The following is a 26689-nucleotide window of genomic DNA, read 5'->3' as shown; positions in this document are numbered from 1 at the left end:
TCTTTCTCAATCTTTCTGTCAACTTTCAGGTATACTTAACACATCAAATACATTACTGAAGGATTTATAGTGGAAAAGAGCAGCGTCTGAGCTCCTTCATTCACAATGAATTTTACAACGCTTATGGGTAGCAAAAGGAAGTCACGATCGAATAAGTATCGTTGCCAACTCATAAGCATTAAAATGACGACGATTTAGGAGAAAGGCTCGAAAGGAATGAACATTTTCCTTCTTTTATTTCTTTTTCTGTAAAAAATTATTTTTTCGTGATAATGCCAGCTTTTCCATAACAATTTCTCCTTTGACCGTAATTCCGTAATCGTGAGGTGAAATCCGTAATAATTATGGACACTCCGTAATAGTTGGCACCTCTGTGATAATAATGAATTCTCTACTGATCCTAACAAATAATTACATTTTTGCATTCATGCTCCATTTTCACCTTCTAACATTCTAAATAAAGGGGATGGAATGTTAATTAAATCATCTAACTTTAAACCAGAAGATGAAACAGGGTATTTTAAATTTTTCTCAGGGAGGAGATCTCTAATATCTTTTTCCCTTTAGAATATATTTCCTTTGTAGCCCTTGCAGAGCTTGGTCTTCCCCTGGCCTGTGGTGCATCTGTCTTGGAGGATGTGTTTTCATTGTTTATATAGTGCAGAACGAAGCTCCCACTGGACAAGGGCACATGCTCCTTAAAAAATATGTTGTCCACCCTCAATCTAAGAAAAATAATTTAATACTCATATTAGGACAAACGGTGAATGAAGGAAATAGGATATAAAATATTAGGTACCATAATAAACACTGAGAAGTTTAAAGAACTTAACTCAAGTGATAGTTTGTTAGCTGGTAGAGTAACAAAGGTTTCCCATATCACTTCTGCAGTTATTAAACAAATAACGTACCTCCTCATTTCTAAGCATGAGCACTAACACATTTTCACCTTTTGAAATAGCATTTTCTGTCAAATTCCTGCTCTTATACACACAAAAAACGCACATAATTTGATACGTTGTTGTGGCATAGCTCCACAGGCACTGGAATAACTTGCAATAACTGGCTTGCATGTTTCTGTAACAGATCCAATCACGAGTCAAGGTCAGATGCATGTTTTCACGATTTGATATGTATTGAAAAGGCATATGACAGTGTCCCTAGGACGAAAGTTTGGGACAGTCTGGTGCAAAAAGAAATTGGACAGGGATTAATAAAAATGATCTTGGCAATGTATAAGGAATGTTGTAGTTGCGTGCAAACACAAGTTGGCAGGACAAGTTGGTTCAAAATAACTAGTGGGCTGAGACAGGGAAGTGTTCTATCACCAATCCTGTTTACAATAGTAATGGATGAGATCATGAGAACAGCAAAAGCAGCATATGGAGGAAGATAAATGAACATGATGTTATTTGCAGATGATATTGTGATTTGGGGAGAAGATGACAGGAAGGTTCAAGAACAGTTGAATGTGGTGAATGGGAAGATTGAAGAATGTGGATTGAAAATAAGTGTAGAAAAGAGTAAAACTCTTGTTATGACTAGAGGGGAGAAAGAAGGGAAAGGTCAGATTAGACTTGCAGACAAGCCCCTGGAAGTAGTGGAAACGTTTAAATACCTGGGGAGTGAATTAATGGAGAATGCTCGACTGGATGCTGAGATTAGTAAAAGGATTCAAGCTGGAAGTTGTTTCTATCATAGTGTAAGAAATATGTTATGGGACAAAGATGTGCCAATGGAAGGAAAGGATACTATGTACAAGATGTATTACGTACCCATAACAACTTACGGAGCAGAAACTTGGACAATGACAAAGAAGGATGAGAGTCGAATACAGGCAGCCGAAATGAAGTTCTTGAGGAGTATGGTACAGAAGAGTAGAAGAGACAAAATAAGGAATGAGAAAATCCGGGAAGAAATTGGAGTGGAAAAAATGAATGATAGAATAGAGAAGAGCCGACTAAGATGGTTTGGGCACATAAAGCGAATGAGCGACAAAAGAATGCCAAAAAAGGTGATGGAAATGCAAATCCAAGGAAGGAGAGGCCGTGGACGACCACGATTGAGATGGAAGGATACCATCCAACGCAGCATTATAGAAAGAAACCTGGACTAGGACACAGTGTTGGAGGAGGAGTGGTGGAAAGACCGAAGAAAGTGGAGAGGAACCATATTTGCCCCTACCCGGCTACAGCTGGATAAAGGGAAATGATGATGATGATGATGACAAGGCGCCACATCATGTACAGAAAGGCAAATTATACCCGATCAGAAAGAGATTAACCAGTCAGAGGAAGTTTCTAACTGAAGGAGCTGAAATATAACAAATATAAAAAATAAAATTTTAAATGGAACTGTAGACTCACGCTGTTTTTGGGTGATATTATTCGAATTTTAAAAAGAAAGAGATATTTATTTTTATGTAAGATTTTTGTGGTTTTTATATAATTTAAACATTTTATTTATTTGACAAATCTTGTTTTTCAATTATAACTTAATTTTAAACCTTTCATATAGATGACTTTTCTTGGTTTCAACTAACAACTTGTTTAGAATGTATGTTGAGGTGATTAGGTACCAAATCCACAAATTGTATGGTCGCTGATGAAGAGAACGGTGGGGTTCTCGAAACATGTTGATATTTTTTAATATAGATTAAATAACTTTTTAATAGCATTGACAAGGCAGAAATAGATCTTTTCCTATGATTTTCAGTGGTATATAGTCATTTCTCTATTGCAAATGGCTGGCACTTAACACTCTCCTCTAATCACGAATCAAATCATAGAGCGGCGCCACCAGTACGATTTCCTGAAGCGTGCATGGTGCCCATAGGCATAGTGAAATAACACAGAAAGACTGAAGTTGCGATCTCAAACCAGTTAAAGTGTGGAGGGTAGGTTAGCTCAGCTGCCCTTGCTTTTCCAGAAACATGGCCTTTCAAATAAAAGTGAGACTAAGATGTCCCAAGCCAAGCTACCTTATACAAAATACTGTCTTTCACTGTCAAGTTTGAGCTCATTAGGAATTTCCAATAAGCCTCCCTTGTCCATGGTTTTACTGCTACCTGCTAAAAATTGCTAAGGCTGAGAAATACCGTATTTATTCATGTATTAGACCCACCCCCCACTGGCTCTTCAAGACAAAGAAAATGAAAAAAGTAAATCTCGCATACAAGACCCTCTAACATAATTCGTCAGAGAAGAACAACGATTCCGCTTCGAAGCGGGTACAAACATTACTGCAGCTCTTTCACCACACAAATTTGTGAATAGTTTCGTCCATACGACCCACACAATGGAAACACGTGGCAAAGTCATGCAGTACATCTGTGTTTCGTAGTTAAGAAATGTCTGCCTCCGTAGTGCGAGCCTACTACAGCTCTGATGACGTCGCACAAATAGGTGAATAGTTTCGTGTCCGACCTGCGCATTGCAAGCACGCATCAGTCATGTACTGTATTTATGTCTGTGTTTTGTAGTTAAGAATGTTCACCAGCGTAATAGTTAGCACAATTAGCTGTCATTCTCGGGAACCTGAGTTCGATTCCCGGTACCGTATTGTCAGAGATTTACGCATGGCAGGAAGGTTGTGGGGGCCTGTCTAAAAAAGATCTGCACCACCTCAGGATAAGGAAACGAGTTTACTTTAGTTAAGAAATATTCATGGTTGTTGCTATTAATATAGCAGGCGAGATCATTAACTAAGTGATCGTTGAATATCTCTTAACTCGGGCCAATATACTTCTTTCTTTCTTTTTTTTTAAGAGAAGTAGGTTTAAAACATGATAAAAACAATCCAACCATAAAGACTGTTTTACTCGCCAACATACCTTACGAATAATAATAATAAAAATTAATTTTACGTCCCCACTTAACGGTTTTTGAAGACGCCAAACGAAACGTACTATGCGCTAGTTATCAGCTAGTTGTTTGGCATGCTTTCTACCAAAGCACGGCTTTATTCGAGAGGAGTGGCTTCTGCTACAAATACACCAACTGGGAATATCAGAGACCAATTCCAGAAACCATTTCGGAATAGATTTTTCACTGTTTGGACTCCATAGTCGGGAATAAAACTATTTTTAAAAGTTTCAAAACAGACGGGAGCTCAAATGCTCTCGATGCATGTCTGACGAGATGGCAGTGAAGATGACATCATCTGGAATGACAACATGCCAGTAGCAGGGAAGTTGGCGGCACACGACGATAATTCAAACGAAAGCAGTGATTCGGTTTACTCAAGTTTACGGTGTGGTAGGCCTACTGCTCAACTGACAGAGACAAATGACTGGCCATTAAGTTCTTTTGAATCAATATGGTATAATATGATAATACAATACCCTTATGCCTTTGCTGTACGGGGTCGAGTATGAAGTGAGACGAATCTTCGTAGCGAGTTTTTACGACCATATGCCCTTTCTGACGTTAACCTAATCAAAGCAATTAATGACGTGATATGAGTAACTAAAACTGACTATATTTACTTTACATGAAGCCTAAAAGTAGTGTCCACCATCTACTGTCTTTTTACATTTAGAAATGCTGCCTTTCAACGAAAATAGCCAGTGTAACTCAAATACATTCATAAGTTTGTTAAAGAATTGTGTAGAATGTTTACATGTATAATTTAGAGCCTAGAAGCCATGGGTTCAGTGCACAAAATTTGAGGTTATCGCATACTGGACCCTCCTTACTTTCTTGGGCTGTAAAAGTGGAAAGAAAGGGGGTCTAATATGCGAGTAAATACAGTATTCCTTCCACAGAAAGACACCACCTAATTGTTGCAGTAGTAATACATGAAAGTTTGCCACAGAAACTCACATACTGGTAATATACAATTCTACGGAATACGACAAAATACGACCAGTATCACACAAGGGACCCCCGCGAATGTGAAGTCTCAGGTGCGATGTCTAGTAAGGGGCATTTGAAAGTGCTGTAGTAACAATTGAGACAGGAAACAATATTAGCTGCTAGTGATGCACCATGTGCATAGGAGGGCGACAACAAATGAGTGTCCGGGCAGTGCATTCTATGGAATGTATGCATTACACTTCACAAAATGGACTTCACCGACATTCATAAAATGTTCAAAGCAAATCTCTAACTTGCACAATGAACATGGAACGAAAAATGACGCCCCACAATGATCACAAATGTTAGTGCCAGGAAGATCAAAGGTGAACGCCTTGTGAGTCATAAATCATTCAGAACGATCAGCTAGGTATCCACTCTTAAAGAAAGCATAGATAATATTGATACAACGTGGTGACGAGAACTGATGGAGACTGATGGCATGCAACTGAATGCGAACCAGACTCTCGTGCAGTTTATTGTGAAAGTGACTATCCTTTATGGCGTAGCTGCAGATGGCGTGATAGTATCTTTTGTAGGGATGAATAAAACAGACATCCGGAGGTTGAATTTGTTCCGTGGTTCCAGGTGATATGAATTGCAATGTCACACACTTTCCAGGAGGGATGGTTTTCTCTAACACAGTATGATTTTTATAGGCAGACCAGGAGTGAAGCAACAGTTAGTTATTTTCATCAGCTATGGGCCAAAAGCAGTGTTCATACCACAGATGTAGTTCTCATAAGCCCATTTTACCACTCTTGCTTGCTGTGATGTAAACATTCCCTACTGCCCTTGCTAGGTCCCTCATACGTGATAAAATTGTTGGAGGCAGACAATCTCCAACTTCTCACAGCACAATAAATAACTTTCCAACTAATTTGCCATTCAGATAAAAAGTAGGCATAATTGTATACGAATGCGTTAGGGCACTGATGTTCGTTGTTCGTGCTATAACTCCTTTGGTAGCTCTAACTGCCAGGATGCCTGTCACATGCATTTCCTCAACAAATCATAATTGATCGGTGTTGAAAACAAAATCTGCAGTAAACGATAGGATAAGGTTGTTTACCTCATCTCCAAATGCTCGAGCCAATTCTGCAATTTGCTGTGCATCGTCAAGTTGACGCTTTGTTTGGAATCTTGTCATTTCCATTGTCCAATGCTGTAGCTCCATTTGAGGTTGTGCAAACTTCCAATACACCCCCCGAATTTATTTAATATTAAAACTTCATATTTGGTCCGTATTGAAAGGAGACTAACGTACAATAAAAGAGAGTACAAATGATCCACCTTATATCAATACAAAATATGTTGCTAATACAAGATCACAACATTTTTATTAGGGGCCGGTTTCGATGTCTTTGGACACCATCATCACCCACAATAGGTCAAATGAACAAAGATATATATTATAATACAAAATATAGACAATTAGTAATAAAATGACATTAACTGGATGAAATAAGTAATGGTGCTTAAAAGTCATTCTTACAAAATTTACAAGTTAGGGACTTGATGGTCGAATAATAAAATACAAGTGAAAAAATATTAACAAATGGTTTAAAAAGTCTTTGTCACTGTGTAACGCCTAAAACTCTTGAGCATGGCATGAATAAACACTGGATGAATGTTGGATGTTGACATCTAAAAGCTGACGTAAAGCACTGTTCCTCTATTGACAATATGTACTGTAACTTGGTAATGGCCTGTGTCATCAGATTTCATAAAGTAAACAACAAATTATAAAGTAATTAAGCAAGTGGATCGTGTTAACGACAGTGACAGGAGTAGTGTTGTGAAACCAGAAAGTTCTCGATCCAATGCGGTACCTTGATGGGCCTGTTTGTATGGAGAATGGAGAGGAACTGAACTGTTGTATATTTCATCCAATTAATGTCATTTTATTACTAACTAGCAAGATACCCGTGCTTCGCTACGGTATTATCATAAAATTTATAATTGAATGCATAACATTTTATATATAATCCGCCAAAATTCGCGATCTGATTCGTTTTCTGAGAGATTACGCCAAGGTTCCTCCCAATTCTTCAATCTTTCCTTCCACCAATCGTTTTCGTACTTCCCGGGCTAGTTCCAGATATTCCACCCGGCCAGTTGGGTCCCTAAATCTTTGGCATATTTTCTTATAAGCATTTTAATATGGATCAAATCCTTGAGGAGATACGGCGTGGTGCCGTCTTGGGTGCCTTGGCGGTACTGAACCCACGGCCGGACTGCAATCGTAGTCATTACCCGGCCAGGGCCCGTTTCCAGCGCGGTCCGCACATTTTGACGACGGACCAGAACATTATTATTATTATTATTGATGTTCTGGACCCCACAGCAAGATGCAAGACCGCTACTTGGCGGTAAATAACATCTGCTGCTATTGTCATTGATGACAGTATGACCAGCACCATTGTCGCCCGTAGGCAAGTGCGCAGGATTTCTGGCGATACAAATGACATACTTCCATGCATTATTGACTTTATTATAGAGGTGAACATTTGCACGGTCAATCTCATTCCCATCGTTTATTTCAAATGTGTTTTTATTTTTATTTATATGCCAGAAGAATCTACTGTAATCTAAGAAGGTTCTCCAAAGGAAAAGATGGCTCTTGAAAATGAACCCACGAAAGATTAAAAATGATCGGTTTATGATCAGAATAAGTACATTGAAAATCCACAGCCTGTTTCCTGTCATTCAAGCGGGTTAGGAATGGAATGCATAAGCCCCCAGCTAGCGGTGAGGATAGGAATTGTGCCGCACTCCTCTGGGGCAATCATTAATGAATGACAAATGAAATGATATTGGAGAGTGTCGCTGGAATGAATGATGATGGGGAAAACCGGAATACCTGGAGAAAATCCTGTCCCTCCTCCGCTTTGTCCAGCACAAATCTCACATGGAGTGACCGGGATTTGAACCACGGAGCCCAGCGGTGAGAGGCCGGCGTGCTGCCGCCTGAGCCACGGAGGCTCCTTATAAGTACACTATGAACATTAAAATCAATCGGTCTCACCTCCTTTTTCACCCCACCGCGGTTAAGTTGATTTCCCCCCACCCTCCCCCCCAAAAGAAGGAAGGAGATTCCAAATAGACTACCAATGTTCCCATGTGTTACCTTCAGTTTTGAGATATAAGTATTTCTATAAAAATTATTAACTTCTTTTCACTTACTTTCACACTCCCCTGCCCCCCCCCCCCCCCTTTAAGTGAATTTTCTGGCAAAAATATTTGTTTCTTTAATAGTAAAGGATCTTCTAAATACCGATTATCTTCAGTTTTTTAGATATGTGTCCTCATGAAACGAATTCAACTCCTTTTCACACCTGCCTCCAAAGATGATTACCTGCCCCCCCACCCTCCCCCCAACGCGTCGTATTATTTTTAAAGAAGATCTAATACCTAGTTTCACATCTGTAACAACTTTCGTTTTGATTAGATGTAAGTATCCTCATACAATTAATTCAATTAATTTTTCAATTTTTCACCCCCCCCTCCCTCCCTTCATCGAATTTTTCAAGAATACCTGTTTCTTTTTTTTAACAGTAGATTCCAAATACCAGTTTTTACGTCTGTAACATTTTACGTTTCTGAGATATACTGTATATATAGTCTTTCTAAAAATTCACCCCAATTTGTCACTCCTGTTTAACCCCTATTAATTAGATTTTCCAAAAACAAAAAAAATAAATATTTCTGTTTTTTTAAAGGAGATTCCATATACTAACTGTCTGGTCTGAAATATCTTCAGTTTCTGAAATATAAGTATCCTCATTAAAGACATTCAACCCCTTATTCACACTTTTCACCCCTCCTATTGGGATTTACATAAAATAAAAAAAATACTTGTTCTTTTATTTTTAAAGGAGATTCTAAATATCAATTTTTACATCTGCTAAAATTTGAAGGTTTGAGATATAGATACACTAATTTTTAAAATACACCCCCCCCCCCATTTCACCCCCACTATTTGGATTTTCTAAAAACAAAATATACATGTTTCATTATTTATAAAGGAGATCCCAAATACCGATTTTCAGGTCTGTAACATCTTCAGTTTCTGAGATATAAGGGTCCTTATTAAAGGGATTTGACCATTTTTCACCCCTTTTGACCCCTCCTATTGGGATTTTCTGAAAACAAAAAAAAATACATGTTTCTTCATTTCAAAAGTAGATTCTAAGTACCAATTTTTACATCTGTAAACTTTGAAAGTTTTGAGATATAGATACACTCATTTTAAAAATTCACCCCCCCCTTTTCACCCCCCATTATTTGGATTTTCCAAAAACAAAAAAAATGTTTTCCTTTATTTTTAAAGGAGGTTCCAAATTTAAATTTTCATGACTGTAACATCTTCAGTTTTTGAGATATAAGTCTCCTTATAAAAGGTGTTCAACCCCTTTCTCCCCCTTTTCACCCCCTTTCATGGGATTTTACGAAAACAAAAAAATACGTGTTTCTCTATTTTGAAAGGAAATTCTAAGTACCAAATTTTACATCTGTAAACTTTTAAAGTTTTGAGATATAGATACACTCATTTTAAAAATTCACCCTCTTTCAACCCTCCAGTCTTTGGATTTTCCAAAAACAAAAAGTACATGTTTCTTTATTTATAAAGGAGATCCCAAGTACTGATTTTCAGGACAGTAATATCTTCAGTTTCTGACATATAAGTATCCTCATAAAAGGCATTCAACCCATTTTTCACTCCTTTTCACCCCTCCTATTGGGATTTTCTGAAAACAAAAAAATACACGTTTCTTTATTTTGAAAGGAGATTCTAAATACCAATTTCTACGTCTGAAAACTTTTACAGTTTCGAGATATAGATACACTCATTTTAAAAATTCACCCCTTCTTTTCACCCTCCATTATTTGGATTTTACTAAAACAAAAAAATACGTGTTTCTTTAATTTTAAAGGAGGTTCCAAATTTACATTTTTTATGACTATAACATCTTCAGTTTTTGAGATATAAGTCTTCTCATAAAAGGTGCTCAACCCATTTTCTCCCCTTTTCACCCCCCTTCATGGGATTTTCCGAAAACAAAAAAATACGTGTTTCTTTATTTTTAAAGGAGATTCCAAATGCCAATTTTTATTACTCTAAACCTTTAAGTTTTTGAGATATAGATATTCTCATTTTAAAAATTAACCCCCCTTTTCATCCCCTTAGCGACGGAATATCCAATAATCCTCCCTTAGCGAGCACCTACGTGTTACTATGAATGTATACCCTAAATTTCATTTCTCTATGTCCAGTAGTTTCGGCTCGGCAATGATGAGTCAGTCAGTCAGTCAGGACAAGTTATTTTATATACACTGACTGACAGAGCAAATGCAACACCAAGAAGGAGTGGTCAGAACTTTATGCCAATTGCAGGGTAGACTGACGTCACTGAGGTATGCTCATGATGTGAAATGCGCCGCTGTGCTGCGCACGTAGCGAACGATAAATGGGACACGGCGTTGGCGAATGGCCCACTTCGTACCGTGATTTCTCAGCCCACAGTCATTGTAGAACGTGTTGTCGTGTGCCACAGGACACGTGTATAGTTAAGAATGCCAGGCCGCCGTCAACGGAGGCATTTCCAGCAGACAGACGACTTTACGAGGGGTATGGTGATCGGGCTGAGAAGGGCAGGTTGGTCGCTTCGTCAAATCGCAGCCGATACCCATAGGGATGTGTCCACGGTGCAGCGCCTGTGGCGAAGATGGTTGGCGCAGGGACATGTGGCACGTGCGAGGGGTCCAGGCGCAGCCCGAGTGACGTCAGCACGCGAGGATCGGCGCATCCGCCGCCAAGCGGTGGCAGCCCCGCACGCCACGTCAACCGCCATTCTTCAGCATGTGCAAGACACCCTGGCTGTTCCAATATCGACCAGAACAATTTCCCGTCGATTGGTTGAAGGAGGCCTGCACTCCCGGCGCCCGCTCAGAAGACTACCATTGACTCCACAGCATAGACGTGCACGCCTGGCATGGTGCCGGGCTAGAGCGACTTGGATGAGGGAATGGCGGAACGTCGTGTTCTCCGATGAGTCACGCTTCTGTTCTGTCAGTGATAGTCACCGCAGACGAGTGTGGCGTCGGCGTGGAGAAAGGTCAAATCCGGCAGTAACTGTGGAGCGCCCTACAGCTAGACAATGCGGCATCATGGTTTGGGGCGCTATTGCGTATGATTCCATGTCACCTCTAGTGCGTATTCAAGGCACGTTAAATGCCCACCGCTACGTGCAGCATGTGCTGCGGCCGGTGGCACTCCCGTACCTTCAGGGGCTGCCCAATGCTCTGTTTCAGCAGGATAATGCCCGCCCACACACTGCTCGCATCTCCCAACAGGCTCTACGAGGTGTACAGATGCTTCCGTGGCCAGCGTACTCTCCGGATCTCTCACCAATCGAACACGTGTGGGATCTCATTGGACGCCGTTTGCAAACTCTGCCCCAGCCTCGTACGGACGACCAACTGTGGCAAATGGTTGACAGAGAATGGAGAACCATCCCTCAGGACACCATCTGCACTCTTATTGACTCTGTACCTCGACGTGTTTCTGCGTGCATCGCCGCTCGCGGTGGTCCTACATCCTACTGAGTCGATGCTGTGCGCATTGTGTAACCTGCATATCGGTTTGAAATAAACATCAATTATTCGTCCGTGCTGTCTCTGTTTTTTCCCCAACTTTCATCCCTTTCAAACCACTCCTTCTTGGTGTTGCATTTGCTCTGTCAGTCAGTGTATATAGATGGTCTATATTTTGTATTATAATATATATATCTTAGTTCATTTGACCTATTGTGGCTGATGATGGTGTCCAAAGACATTGAAACCGGTCCCTAATAAAAATGTTGTGATCTTGTATTAAGCTCCAGCCTTCAGTTCCTCTCCGTTCTCCGTACAAACAGGCCCATCAAGGTCCCGCATTGGATCGAGAACTTTCTGGTTTCACAACACTACTTCTGTCAACGTTGTTAACACGATCCACTTGCTTAATTACTTTATAATTTGTTGTTTACTTTATGAAATCTGATGACACAGGCCATTACCAAGTTACAGTACATATTGTCAATAGAGGAACAGTGCTTTACATCAGCTTTTAGATGTCAACATTCAACATTCATCCAGTGTTTATTCATGCCATGCTCAAGAGTTTTAGCCATTACACAGTGACAAAGACTTTTTAAACCATTTGTTAATATTTTTTCACTTCTATTTTATTATTCGACCGTCAAGGCCCTAACTTGTAAATTTTGTAAGAATGACTTTTAAGCACCATCATGTATTTCATCCAATTAATATCATTTTATTACTAATGGTCTATATTTTGTATTATTATATATCTCTTTGTTCATTTGACCTATTTTGGCTGATGATGGTGTCCAAAGACATTGAAACTGGTCCCTAATAAAAATGTTGTGATCTTGTATTAGCAACACATTTTGTAATGATATAAGGTGGATCATTTGTACTCTCCTTTATTGTACGTTACACCCCCTGAAGTCACTGTAACTTATGTCCCGCACAATTTGATGCGCATAATGTAGTAGGTCACCATCATGCACATCGTGCAACTTGTCTCGAGCATCCTTGAATCACGCAAACGACAATCCTTTTAAGAGGTTCGCTTTGTCCTCCCTTGAAGTACCACAGTTTTTCTTATACACCACACAGTCATAGTGCTGCAGACCTATTCGAAATCTGTTGGTAGTTATGTTTTTACTATGTGGATGGTCATTCATGTTACGGAATTATGTCTTGCACCCGCTTGCTGGACAACGATTGTTCTTTACTATGATTCACTGGAGCCGGGAGTTGTGGCTCCAACATGAACGATGAACTACATGCCTGGACATCTATTTCTATATCACTTTCACCTGTATCGTCATCAGTGCAATCCACATGCGCAGTGTCCACATAGTCAAGAGTATACGACACTATACGTTCCACTGACTCATCTTGCAACAATGCTAGTGTATCGTATTCCTTCTCACTCTGCAAAATGTCTTACGTTCCTTTCTGAAGGAATGTCAATGTCCGCAACTGTTGCTGTATATATAAGGCAAAGTCTGCTTTGGTTATGATTGCCATTGCACTGGCTTATATCAATACTAGTAGCAGTACAGCACTGTTGTGATGTACATATTGACTGTGCTATGTAACTGCGTATCATAGCCTCACACTCTCTTCACTTTTGGATACCTACAGTTCCGCCCCCTCTAGCCATTAACAGCCAATACTGCACATGGTCCAAAATATGACTTTTACGGCAAAATAGATCAATACCTTGAAATTTCCATCAGAAGACTTACACATATCTTTAAGTTAGAAATCAAAATAAAGCTCTTACAAAAAACATGACGTCACAGAAAACCGCCCCTTAGTGATGACAAGTAAGAAGGAAGAGGAAAAATAGAAATCGGAGACAAAGATACTGAAGTCATGAATGGACATCTACAACTCTGGAAGTCAACTAATGGAGAATTCATGACAGAGTAAGTAAATCAGCAGGATACAACTTAGGATAGTGGAAAGACAGAGTAAAATGCTGGAGACCCATATTTGTCCCAACCCAGCTGCATCTGCTAAGTACCTGTAGGGTACCATGGAGACAAAAAATATTTGCACCCACTCAAGCTCACAGAGATGGAAAATATTTGCACCCACTCAAGCTAGAGAACATATGTTGTATTAAGAATTTTAGTGTAATTTGTCATTTCTTCCACAAAGGGACCATCACCCTATTTGAAAGAGTTCCTAGACACAAAGATGTTGGCCCTTCTAAGTTGTCAACTTATTTAACTCCAACCAATACTCAGCTCAGAAAATAAAAATTAAGAAACAGTCCAGTCTAATAGCATGAAATCCATCAGGACTGCAAAGGGAAGAAAGTAAAATTAAGTAAGTGACCATGTTAGATGGTTTTGGATCTCTTAGGCATGTTGGGGTAAAGGAAGGAACAGCAGAAGCCACTACACATAATTGATTTATTTAAGTTGTATCATCTAACTCTTAGTTACCAATCCTCTGCGAGTATTCACAGTGCAGTGAACTTGAATTGGTCTGTTGGAAAGGCCTCCGTCTTCACTTTTTTTTTTTTTTTTTTACTAACTCACTTTATTGTATGAATGCACTCTAGTGAAGGAACTCCCTCTGAAAAGGCCATTCCTATTTCACTTGTATACCGCTCAAATATGCAATAGCCAGATCACAGTTCATTGGAAATGGCCACATCTCTGGAGACAGTGCTCTGTGCTGGTAGTGTCTCCAGTCACCACCATGCAGTGCCATTTTTGTCAACTAGCCATCAGCTGAGAGTTTCTGTATGCTTCAGGTGATTGTGTACCAGCCAGCTGAACTGTATTATTTTATAGCATAGAAAGTGATTCAAGTTAAATATTATCAGCCAGTTGATCTGTATTATTTTATAGCATAGAAAGTGTTTGAAGTTAATGAGTGATAGCAACAGTGATATTGAATGCAATAAGATACAAAAAAACAGGAGAGTTAAGACATGAAGCAATAAAGAAAGCCAAAAAGCCAAGATCTCATGTAAACCATGCTGGTAAATACATATCACAACAAAATACTGGATCACTATGCAGGCAAGTAGTAACTTTTAAACACTGACATGAATTATAAAATGCTTACTACTAGTTAATTGCAATAGTTTCACATTATTTATAATATTGCATTCCATTTGAACTTTCAGTACTGGTATAGGTTATATTTCAAGGTTATATATTTTTTTTCTTAATTTTAGGTGTCACAAAAAATGTTTCGAGCTACTGTCAGAAAATGACCAGCTAATGATTTTGGAAAGGGTGAAATCTTTCGAAGATAAGAATTCTCAGATTCCTTCTTGCAGAGCTTAATCGAAGCACGACCTGCGATTAGAGAACGGAAGTCAGACACCCAAAACCCAATAGGTCAAACCATGAATTTCAAATTCAAGTGAGGGACTTAAAAACTGAAGTATGTAAAAAAGCATTTCTAAATCTACATTGTGTGGGAGAAAAACATGTGTGCGGACTTAATAAGTTATTGGTAACTGGTGAGAGTCCCATAGATATGAGAGGTAAATCTACAGGCAGTCGAAATAATGTGATACCTGGCTCTACTTATTCCTCACAGCTAAGCATATTGAATCATTTACGGTTCATGAAGTACACTATTCTAACAAAATAAAGAAAAAGTACTTGTCTGCATATTTGGATGTTAAACAAATGTTTAATATGTTAAAAATACTACATTCAGAGTTGGATGTGAAATACAAATTCTATTTGAAGCATTTCCAATTAATTTCAAGTTTGGACGTCCCAAACTGACATGTGTTCTACATATGAGGAACTTGGCCAGAAAATTAAAAGTCCTCAGCTAAACGAGAATGCAAAAAATGCAGCAGCTGCTGAACTGATAGTTTATGAATCCAGAGCAAACAAATTCTACAGGAAGTTGAGGTCAATGAAAGAACTGTGCCACAAAAATGCAAATATAATGGTGATTGCAGTATATTTAATGCAAAAATTTGCCTTTACCTCATATTCCTGTTCAAGAAGTGTTTTATTATAGAAAACTCTGGATGTTTGAATTTTGTGTCTACAACCTGAAGACTGGTAAAGCTACATTTTTCTCACACCATGAAGGTGATGGATGCTCTTAAGGGACCGAATGAAGTTTGCTCTTTCATGGACAAATATTTCAGAGAAAATATCCCTAATGGTGTAGATGAATTACATGTTTTTTCTGATGGCTGGTGGAAGTATTTTACACTATTTCCCAGATAGAGATCATTCGTTCTTGCCATACGACTGTACTTTTTTTTTTTTTTGCTATTTTGCTTTACGTCGCACCGACACAGATATGTCTTACGGCGATGATGGGATAGGAAAGGCCTAGGAATTGGAAGGAAGCGGCCGTGGCCTTAAGTAAGGTACAGCCCCGGCATTTGCCTGGTGTGAAAATGGGAAACAATGGAAAACCATCTTCAGGGCTGCCGACAGTGGGGCTCGAACCCACAATCTCCCGATTACTGGATACTGGCCGCACTTAAGCGACTGCAGCTATCGAGCTCAGTGACTGTACTTTTGACACGGCAAAAAGTCTCATATGAACATACTGTATGATAGGATCTACACTCCTGATGAGATTAATGATTTTACTGCCGATGGCAGCAAAACTTTCAGTACTGTTACGGTGAAAACTCAAGACATTACTGATTATAAGAGCTGATAGCCGGCGTACTATAAGAAAACAGTACTGTCTGTAAGATCTCTAGCGAAAATTCCTGAAGATCAAAAAGTGTCATTTCACTTTTCCAAATATGTGATGGTCAATACAGGGCAGAGAAACCAGGGCTTTTGCAAGCATAAAAGTGGACTGATGGGTTCTTTTGCAAAAACTGCTGGCGCACGCCATCAACTACCTGCATGTAAGGCTTATAATGGATAATTACCCATTAATAACAAGGAAATTGCGGACATTAGAAAACTGATTTAGTAAGAATTCTATACAGAGTTATTTTCATGACCCACTTGTGAAAAAGATCATGCAGACAAAATGTTTTAGCTTCGCAATGTGTTGTCAAGTTTTTCATTACTGTAACTTCTTGAATAATAAACTCCTGTGTTAGTTGGCTTGCCTTTCAACTTGCACGTTATGAATAAATCTGTGTATATGTAAAATATATTTACAAAATGTCTTCTTATTATAAAGTAATATAATACATATGAACCAAACCCCATGGCACTACAGCCCTTGAAGGGCCTTGGCCTACCAAGCAACCGCTGCTCAGTCCGAAGGCCTGCAGATTACAAGGTGTAGTGTGGTCAGCACGACGAATCCTCTCGGCCGTTATTCTTGGCTTTCTAGACCGGAGCCGCTATCTCACCGTCAGATAGCTCCTCAATTCTAATCACGTAGGCTGAATGGACCTCGAACCAGCCCTCAGGTCCAGGTAAAAATTCCTGACCTGGCTGGGAATCAAACCCGGGGTCTCCGTGTAAGAGACATGCAAGCTACCCCTACACCACAGGGCTGGCTAGTAATACATATGAGTGCACTGGAAAAGGCCACATCTACATTACGATTATGCCCCTCTCACGCATGACTGAATAATATTTTTTAAATTTAGCTAGCGAATTTGACGGTTAAGTTCAACAATTAGATGACCATTGAAAAGGATTCTGAAAAACAATCTGTTTTTCAGAATTACGTTTACTTGCTCCGTGGAAAAATTTTATTTCATTTTCATTTCAATTTTTTGCAACGGACTGATGCACCTGATAACTGATAACTGAAGCATAGATTATATGACTTGGAAATCATTTGTAGTAGGTAAAAAGGGTTGTTGTACTAAAAAATTATAGTCTATGGTGTGATCTAGGGTATGATGTCCATTACGAGGGGGAGCAGGATTATCATCTTTTCCAACACCGACTTGGCTCATCTTTGATGAATAATTTAAAAGGACATTTTGCAGCATTTCATAGCTATCAATATGACATAGCATAAAAATTAATAATATTTTACCAATTGCATGTCTAAAAGCAACATCGTAGAGCAGTAGTATTTTTGTTGCAGGATCTGAGAATCTTTCCCTCATATTTGACACAAAGGATGTCACGTCAATTTGTCTTTTCTCAAAGATGTAAAGCACGGGCAGGCGGGCTGTAGGGCTTAGACAGTAATGTCCAAAGTGTATCACAGCATCAGCTCCAATATGTTGAGCTGCAATTTCATCTACACAGCAACTGGAAAAAGAAAACAAATTATAACTGAAATCATTTCTAACACAATTTTCTTTATGTTGCACCGACACAGATAGGTCTTATGGCGATGACGGGATAGGAAAGGTCTAGGAATGGGAAGGAAGCGACCATGGCCTTAATTAAGGTACAGCCCCAGCATTTGCCTGGTGCAAAAACGGGAAAACATAGAAAAATCATATTCAGGGCTGCCGACAGTAGAGTTCAAACCCACTATCTTCCGAATGTAAGCTGATAGCTATGTGACCCAACATTTATAAAAGAAACTGATGAACATTTTATATTTAGCACACTTCCTATATTACTCTGAACAAGCTTAAACAGATCAAGGAAGATAACATTTTAAATCATCATAATTATCAAGGACTAGTGCTAAAAAGTACCTAGTTTGAGGTTTTGATCTCCAATATAAACAGTCAATAGATAAGATCTGAGACACGAGGCCTCGAGCATACCTTGGCTAGAAATTCAAGTATATTATAAGCATAACAGTTAAAAATCTCTCCTATCATTGTTGTCCACACAATTAAGTTCTGAAGTCTTTGATGTGCCAGTATCCTGAGTAAGGTTATGGTGACTGAAAGAAAGCTTTTGCAAACTATTACTTATACGATTCTAAAAGTGGGTAAAATGAGACACCGCACACTCCTTCATGTGCTCCAGTATTACCTTGGGATGACAATCTCTAAAAATGTTAAGGGGCCTTAAAGGCAGTATTGAAGGAAACATTCTTGAATGTAGAGCAAATGTTATGACGTGGTCCAATGATCAGTTACACAGATTTGCTGTTAAATGTGGGGATCAAATCACAAAGTGATTCTATGGTTCTTCAAGAACATCTTTGACTGAAAAAATATTTGTTCAAGATGGATGTCCCACAGTTTTACAGAAAGGCAGAAAATCTGTTAGGTGGAATGAAGTTGAGAAATACTTCAAAGATTCTGTTGTATGTCCTCCGCTCTCTGCGCTCAGCGTCAGCCAGCCGCACGCACGCAAGCGTGGATCATTCGAGACTCGACACGCAGTCTTCACTGTGCGTGTCTGTTACGACGTGTGCAGTATATAAGGAGCTCCCTGTCTGTCACTCATGAGGATTCTCCCCAGTGTCCTGCTCCAGAATACACTGAACGTCGAACACGGAGGCTACTCCTCTTAAAAATGTGTCTCGACCAGGTGGACGGAATTCTGGTAGTATGAGGTTTCAACTCAGGTCACTACTCCACTTTCCCGTTCCTTCATCCATGTCGAGCCCCGATGTTGTATGCTACACATCCCCAAGCTCACTCAAGCTCCGACACACACGTTAGATTCTCTAATTGTGAACATAGCTTTCATTTAGTACAAGCTTATGAACTCAGACACTTCAAGTTAGAAGGAACTCTCTTAGCTAATCTATGCTAGTGCAAATGATAGTTTTCAACTATCACAAACTATATCTTTCCCAAGAACTATCTTTTCAAGATAGCAGTGAGTGTAAATACATTCAGAGTGTACATAGTGTATAGAAACAGAAACTCTCTCAAGATTAATCATCTACTTTGCTTCAAGACAATTTTATGTTTTATTCTTGTACATACTGTAGAATTCTGTGTGAAGCAAATAAATAAGTTGTGTTCTTGTAAACCTTATCTTGTTTACAACACAACTCATTGGCGACGAGGTAAAAAAAAAAAAAAAACTACGTGCCATCTGCCACCAACACATTGGCGACGAAGTCAAACAGTGGTCAGTGTGTCGCCCACTCATTCGAAACGAGGTACAAAACTGATTACATTCTGTCGTCAACTCATTCGCGATAGGGCAACAAACTCTTACAGGATATCGTCCACTCATTGGCACAGTGACACTATACTCCGTAACTATCACCACTCCACATTGGAACCTGTACGGCCTCTACCAGCAGTCAGCCTTTTCTACAGTGCAACTATTAGCCTCCTTCGAACTACGGACAGTCAGCCGACATTCCAAGGCTCTCTCTCGCTCGCAGCACCTGTTCGGCACGCTTCAGCTTGCTTGCTCTCTCACACACTCCCAGCTGTTCCGGTGATTGTCTCGCCTACAGCCAGCTCAGTACACGCTGCTAGACAAGTTCTTTTCTCTCACGCATCTCAACATGGCTACAGCCGAGCAGCTAGCTGCCGTATTGCAAGCTCTACAGCAGCAACAACAGCAATTCATGCAGCAACAACAAGCGGCATTGCTCACAGCTATGCAAACTCTTTCTGTTTCTACACAGCCCTCAGCAATTCCTCCGTTCTCTGCTTTTGATCCGGCTAAGGAAGAATGGTCAGCCTATTTCGCCCGCCTACAGCAACATTTCATATGCCATTCCGTCACGGATGACAAGCGCCAATGTGCACTATTTCTCAGTTCAGTTAGCAATGCTACGTGCAAATTACTACAAAAATTAAGTCCAGAGGAGCAACTCTCTGAAGTGCCATTCGCACAGCTCTTGGCCCGTATCACGGAACACTATGCTAAAGCCCCGCACATAGTGGCCACTCGCTACAAATTTTTTCAGAGCAGGAAGCAACTGCATCAGACTCATGCTGAATGGATAGCAGAATTGTGAGGTCTAGCTAAACCCTGACAGTTTATATGTTCCAAGGATGGTTGTGGTACGCCCTATACCGATTCCCTCATTCGGGATATGGTCATTCTGCATACTCCTGAGGACAAAGTTCGTTTTGACAAGAAGAGTAACCCTTCTTTAGAAGACGTCCAGCGTATTGCTACGGTATACGAACTTACTACCAAGACTGCGGCAGAAATAGCTTCTAAACACGAAGTCGCTCAAGTCTCTACTCCAGCCCGCCAGTCCTCTGCTACCTTGAACCGCGCAGCCAAGTCGCTCTCTGCCAAGCATTCTCGCCCGGTTCCCTCTCGTTCTTCTCCAAGGAAGCCCACTTCTAAGAGTAAGTCGCAACTCCTGCCTTCCTGCAGAGGATGTTTCAAACATCATGAACGTCGTGCCTGTCGTTTTTTCAAAGCCACTTGTGAACGATGTAATAAAGTAGGACACATGAAGACTGTATGTCAGAGTTCGCTCCGCCCTGCTAAGACTGCTGCAGCGCGCCCGAAGCATATACAGCCCCGACAGGACATGGAAGTTGATCAGATACATCTTAAGGTAATCGCCCACTGCAGGGAACCGCGCCGCGCCACGCGGAACAAGCTTGTGGAACATTCCACGGGCCATTTTCTGAGACTTCGCCCATACAGCACACCTCACCGCACCGCGCCGCCTCTCTCAAGTTGGGGAAGTGGAGCTCACACAGAAATATGAGTTCCAGTTCCGAGGAGGACTTATTATTTGCGGTTGCGATACTTGCAAATGAGGAAGAAGAAAAACGCGAAAGAAAAGTTTGGGCCCACAACATTTATGAGAAAAGGGAAACGAACGGAGAGTTTCACCATTTATTTCCTGATCTACTAAAGGACCAAAGTAAATTTTCCCACTGCTTTCGTATGTCCCAAGAAAAAATTCTATGAACTATTGAACCTAGTTAAGCCGTGTGTACTGAGCTCGATAGCTGCAGTTGCTTAAGTGCGGCCAGTATCTAGTGTTCGGGAGATAGTAGGTTCGAACCCCACTGTCGGCAGCCCTGAAAATGGTTTTCCGTGTTTTCCCATTTTCACACCAGGCAAATGCTGGGGCTGCACCTTAATTAAGGCCACGGCCGCTTCCTTCCCACTCCTAGCCCTTTCCTGTCCCATCGTCGCCATAAGACCTATCTGTGTCGGTGCGACGTAAAGCAACTAGCAAATAAAAAAGCTGTGTGTAGAGCGAGAAAATATCACCTTTCGCCGAGAAAGGTGTGCAGTGCACAATACCACTAATCGCGTGAAGGTACGAGCGTGCTGGCACTAGTCGAGGACTCACGAAGACTGCCGAAATGGCACAAAACCACATTCTTTCCGTTATTCCTTCCTTCTACCCTCGCCCATATAAGCGCGGCCGAAAGGAAAAAGTTCCGTTCCAGAAACCTTGGGGGCTTCTGGTGCGGAAATTCCACAAGCTTGTTCCGCACGGCGCGGCGGGGCTCCCTGCAGTGGGCGTTAAGCCATTTCATTTCACAAGAAGCAGACCATGGAATTTTCTTCTCGGCTGCGCTGCGCGGTGTAGTGGGCGATTACCTTTATTCTTCCCACCAAGAATTCTCACAAGATCATCGTTCCTCTATCATTCTCTGATCGCTCTGTCGATTTTCAGTTAGACACTGGATCACCTGTCTCTATCATTAACCTGGCTACATATCACGACTTAGGTTCACCTTCATGCTCTCCAGCTGACATCCAGCTTGTTACATTTAACAAACGGAAGATTGACATTAAAGGCCAAATCACGCTTCCAGCCAGTTATAAAGGAATTCGGAAGGTCATTCCACTACTCGTAGTCAACAACTACACCGCATCGAACATTGTGGGCATGGATCTCTTTAATTTATTCGGCTTCCAGATTCATGACAATATCAACGTGGTATCTACTTTGCAACCTACTTCTGATATTACGGGTCTCCTCGAGCAGTTTCCTGAAGTCTTCGACTCTACGCTCGGAACTGCCAAAAACTATACAGCTCACATACAGCTGAAATCAGGAGCTAAGCCGCGCTTTTTCAAAGCACGTCCAGTACCCCTGGCACTTCAAGACCAGGTCACTAAGGAGTTAGAAAGATGGGTAGAAGCTGGAATAGTGGTACCAGTCAATTCCAGTCAATGGGCCACTCCACTAGTTGTAATCAAGAAACCTGATGGCAATGTACGACTTTGTGGTGATTTCCGATCTACGATCAACGCACAAATCGACACAGATATATTTCCAATTCCCCTTCCAGAGGACTTATTCCGTCGTCTAGCTGGTGGACAATTCTTCTCTAGAGTGGATCTTAAAGAAGCCTATCTACAGCTACTTTTAGACGAAGAATCCAAGCAATTTCTCACACTCAACACTCCTATCGGACTGCTCCAGCTCCAGCGTCTCCCGTTCGGCGTCTCTTCCTCAGCGGCTATTTTTCAGCGCTATTTAGCTCAACTCACTGCCTCCATTCCCGGTTGTGCTAACTACCTTGATGATATTATTGTGACCGGCGCAGATCATCAAGAACATCTCAATAATCTGCGCCTCCTTCTCACGAAGTTGAAAGACAATGGCCTATGAGCGAATCTTGCTAAATGCACTTTCTTTCAGCTGCAAGTTCACTACCTGGGACACATCCTCGATAAAAATGGCATTCAACCTAGTGAACGGAATGTCTCGGCGATTGTAAACATGCCTGTACCACAGAACATCAAGCAGCTCCAATCCTTCCTAGGCAAAGCGAACTACTATAACAAGTTCATTCCCCGCTTCGCCTCAGTTGCAGCTCCATTAAACGCCTTACGCAAAAAAGGTGTTAAATTTCAGTGGTCTCCGCAATGCCAACAGGCCTGGCAAACGATCAACAAAGCCCTTGTTCAAGCTGTTAAACTCACTCATTTTCAGCCTGGCAAGCTCATCACGCTAGCTACTGACGCATCAGATTACGGCGTCGGCGCCGTTCTCTCCCAGAAGGATCGTCACGGACAAGAACGCCCCATCGCCTTTGCTTCGAAGACACTTAATGAGCATCAGCGTCGGTACTCCCAGATAGAAAAAGAAGCTTTAGCAATCATCTTTGGTATTCGCCGTTTCAATGAATATCTCTATGGCAACCATTTCCTGATCATTACTGATCACAAGCCTCTAGTACACTTATTCCATCCTGGTAATAAGATCCCTGAGCATTCCCTCAGAAAGCTTCAAAGATGGTCCATGTTCCTTTCTGATTATTCCTATCAGATCGCCTATCGTGCCACATCCCAGCATTGTAATGCTGATGCCCTCTCTCGCTTACCAGTCAGTCCTGATACCGCCTTCGATTCTCAAGAATCCGAATGTCTTCAGTTCGACATAGAACTCGAAGACACCGTATCCACCTTTCCTATTGATGCTACCTGCATTGCTAAAGCTACGGATAAGGACAGTACACTTGCTACGGTACGTACTTACATCTGCAATGGTTGGCACCTTCAGAACAAACTTCCTGCCCACCTTGCGCCTTATCATCGTATTCAGCATCATCTTACGACTCGTGCCGGAGTTATACTCCTCGAAACCGGCACCACCTTCCGAGTGGTTATCCCACCTAGTCTACAGACACAAGTTCTCGACTTGTTACACCAAAGTCATTGGGGTATATCCCGCACTAAGCAACTGGCACGTCAACACTGCTACTGGCCTGGTATTGATGCCGCCATCGAAAAGCTCATACACCATTGTGAACAATGTCAAATTAATCAGAATGCCCCGTCTTCTGATCTAGCTTCATGGCCTCCTGCTACTTCTCCATGGGAACGAGTTCACATCGATTTCGCAGGTCCTTTCCTCAATTCCATGTGGCTCATCGTCATAGATTCTCTATCGACCTTTCCCTATGTAGTGGATATGCATTCGACTACTACTACAGAAGCTACCATTCGTGCTCTTCAGAAAATATTTACAACTGAAGGCTTACCTCAAGTCCTAATTTCTGACAATGGACCGCAATTTACAGCTACTGCTTTTAAGAACTTCTGTACATATAATGGCATTTGCCATATCCTAGCACTGCCTTTTCGCCCTCAATCTAATGGTGAAGCTGAACGCTTTGTACAAACTTTTAAGAAAAGTATGAAAAAAGCTGTCTCTTCAGGCTTAACTAAAGACCAAGCATTGTTACAACTCTTAAGCAACTACAGAACTCTGCCCGGCACTGATAATGTCACTCCCACACAAAAGCTCCATGGATGACCTCACAGAACTTTACTTTCTCTGTTGCAGCCTCTTCCGGCCCAGCCTAAGACCTCGCCAACAAAGTTCACCGTCAACGACAGGGTCTACATAAGGACATTCAAGTCAAACCCGCTCTGGTTACCTGGTGTCATCCGCAGATCTTTGGGCCATCATCTCTACGAGATTCAGACTGCTGAGAAACGCATTTGCCGCCACCAGGACCAGATACGCCTGCGCTACCGTCCATATCCGGCTATTGATTCTCTTGTTAAGCCAGATAAATCTATTGCTGAACGAGCTTTAGACCTTTTAATAACCATGGGTTCCTTTCAGGATGATGCAGCGCCACTCCGCCCAGTCACAGCTCCGGACAATACAACAGAGACGTCAGAAGCTCCTGCCCAGCATCGTAGCCGCCACCAGCGCCGCCGCCGCTTCACGCCGTATCGGCGTATTTAGGAGGGGAGGGTGTTGTATGTCCTCCGCTCTCTTCGCTCGGCGCCAGCCAGCCAGCCGCACGCACGCAAGCGTGGATCATTCGAGACTCGACGCGCAGTCTTCAGTGCGCGTGTCTGTTACGACGTGTGCAGTATATAAGGAGCTCCCTGTCTGTCACTCATGAGTATTCTCCCCAGTGTCCTGCTCCAGAATACACTGAACGTCGAACACGGAGGCTACTCCTCTTAAAAATGTGTCTCGACCAGGTGGACAGAATTCTGGTAGTATAAGGTTTCACCTCAGGTCACTACTCCACTTTCCCGTTCCTTCATCCACGTCGAGCCCCGATGTTGTATGCTACACATCCCCAAGCTCACTCAAGCTCCGACACACATGTTAGATTCTCTAATTGTGAACATAGCTTTCATTTAGTACAAGCTTATGAACTCAGACACTTCAAGTTAGAAGGAACTCTCTTAGCTAATCTATGCTAGTGCAAATGATAGTTTTCAACTATCACAAACTATATCTTTCCCAAGAACTATCTTTTCAAGATAGCAGTGAGTGTAAATACATTCAGAGTGTACATAGTGTATAGAAACAGAAACTCTCTCAAGATTAATCATCTACTTTGCTTCAAGACAATTTTATGTTTTATTCTTGTACATACTGTAGAATTCTGTGTGAAGCAAATAAATAAGTTGTGTTCTTGTAAACCTTATCTTGTTTACAACAGATTCAAGAATGGAATTCTCATAATGTCCCTGACACTGTCTGGGAGATTAAATTTGGATTTACCAGTTTGATCCTGGAATTAAATGCGAGTCTTCCATTTGTGTTTTCCATGATGACCAGCAACTTGGGAAAGTCAGAAGGTCAAGTTTCTTTGTAAAATCCATAACGTATTAAAAAATTTATCCTATCCCTTTGTTCCTCTATTTGAATAAAACTATACAAAGGGCACTAGGAAAGTTTTGCAATATGCAAAAACGGTTGGCTGGACACCCCTGTTATGGGGAGGGATGAAAAGAGGGGTGAAAACCGGTCTGGAAGACAGCAAGGCACGACCTTCACACCAGTTGTTACCAAGCAGTGAGACTGAAAGCAAGTTAAGATGTCAGTGTGGTCTAAAGGTGAATATCACGCAATTATCCGCTACAATTTTGCTCGTGGATTAACTGTTGACCACTGCCTGGAGGAAATGATTCCTGTGCTGGGGAAAGACTGTCCACATCAGACAACAATTTTGCGCTGGTACAAAGAGTTCCAGAGGGGAAATTTTGGGGTTGAAGACGATCCTTGTTCTGGGTGACCGTCTAAATCAGTGACCGAGGAAAACATTGAAGCTGTGAGAAAAATGTTGCAGCAAGAGAGGCGGTTTACATGTCGGCAGGTAGAAGAGACCCTCCACATACCTGCACCAGCTATTCATTCAGTTCTACACGACCATCTCCATGTTAGAAAGGTTTGTTCCCTTTGGGTGCCCCATTCACTTTCAGAGGAACAAAAGGCACATGGAGTGAAATGGTGCAGAAAAATGCTAAAACAGTTTGAAAATGGGACTCCGCGTAACATCAATAGCATCGTTACAGGTGACGAAACTTGGCTTTATTATTACGATGTCCCACAAAAATCCCAGAACAAGGTGTGGCTGTTTGAAGATGAGGGTACTCCTCTGGCTGTGCGAAAGTCAAGGTCAGTGAAGAAAAAGATGATTGCAGTATTCTTCACTAAACGGGGCATCCTGACTCGGGTTTTGCTAGAAATACAAAGGACAGTTACTGCAAAATGGTACAGTGAGACTTGTGTGCCTCAGGTCATCCAGG

At 41.3% G+C, this 26689-nt stretch overlaps 1 protein-coding gene across 1 annotated transcript in view; it reads right to left on the bottom strand.

Moving 5' to 3' along the window:
• The window catches only part of Dph2 (Diphthamide biosynthesis 2), a 183223-nt gene that overhangs the window by 95184 nt on the left and 61350 nt on the right, over window positions 1-26689 (bottom strand). The window contains exon 3 of the mRNA XM_067139051.2: window positions 17400-17620. Within this exon, the coding sequence (XP_066995152.2) occupies window positions 17400-17620 (221 nt within the window). The remainder of the gene's footprint in view (window positions 1-17399; window positions 17621-26689) is intronic.

Source organism: Anabrus simplex, chromosome 2 (genome assembly GCF_040414725.1).
Source record: "Anabrus simplex isolate iqAnaSimp1 chromosome 2, ASM4041472v1, whole genome shotgun sequence".
Classification (NCBI taxonomy): Eukaryota; Metazoa; Arthropoda; class Insecta; order Orthoptera; family Tettigoniidae; genus Anabrus; species Anabrus simplex.
This window is presented reverse-complemented; position numbering and strand designations above follow the sequence as displayed.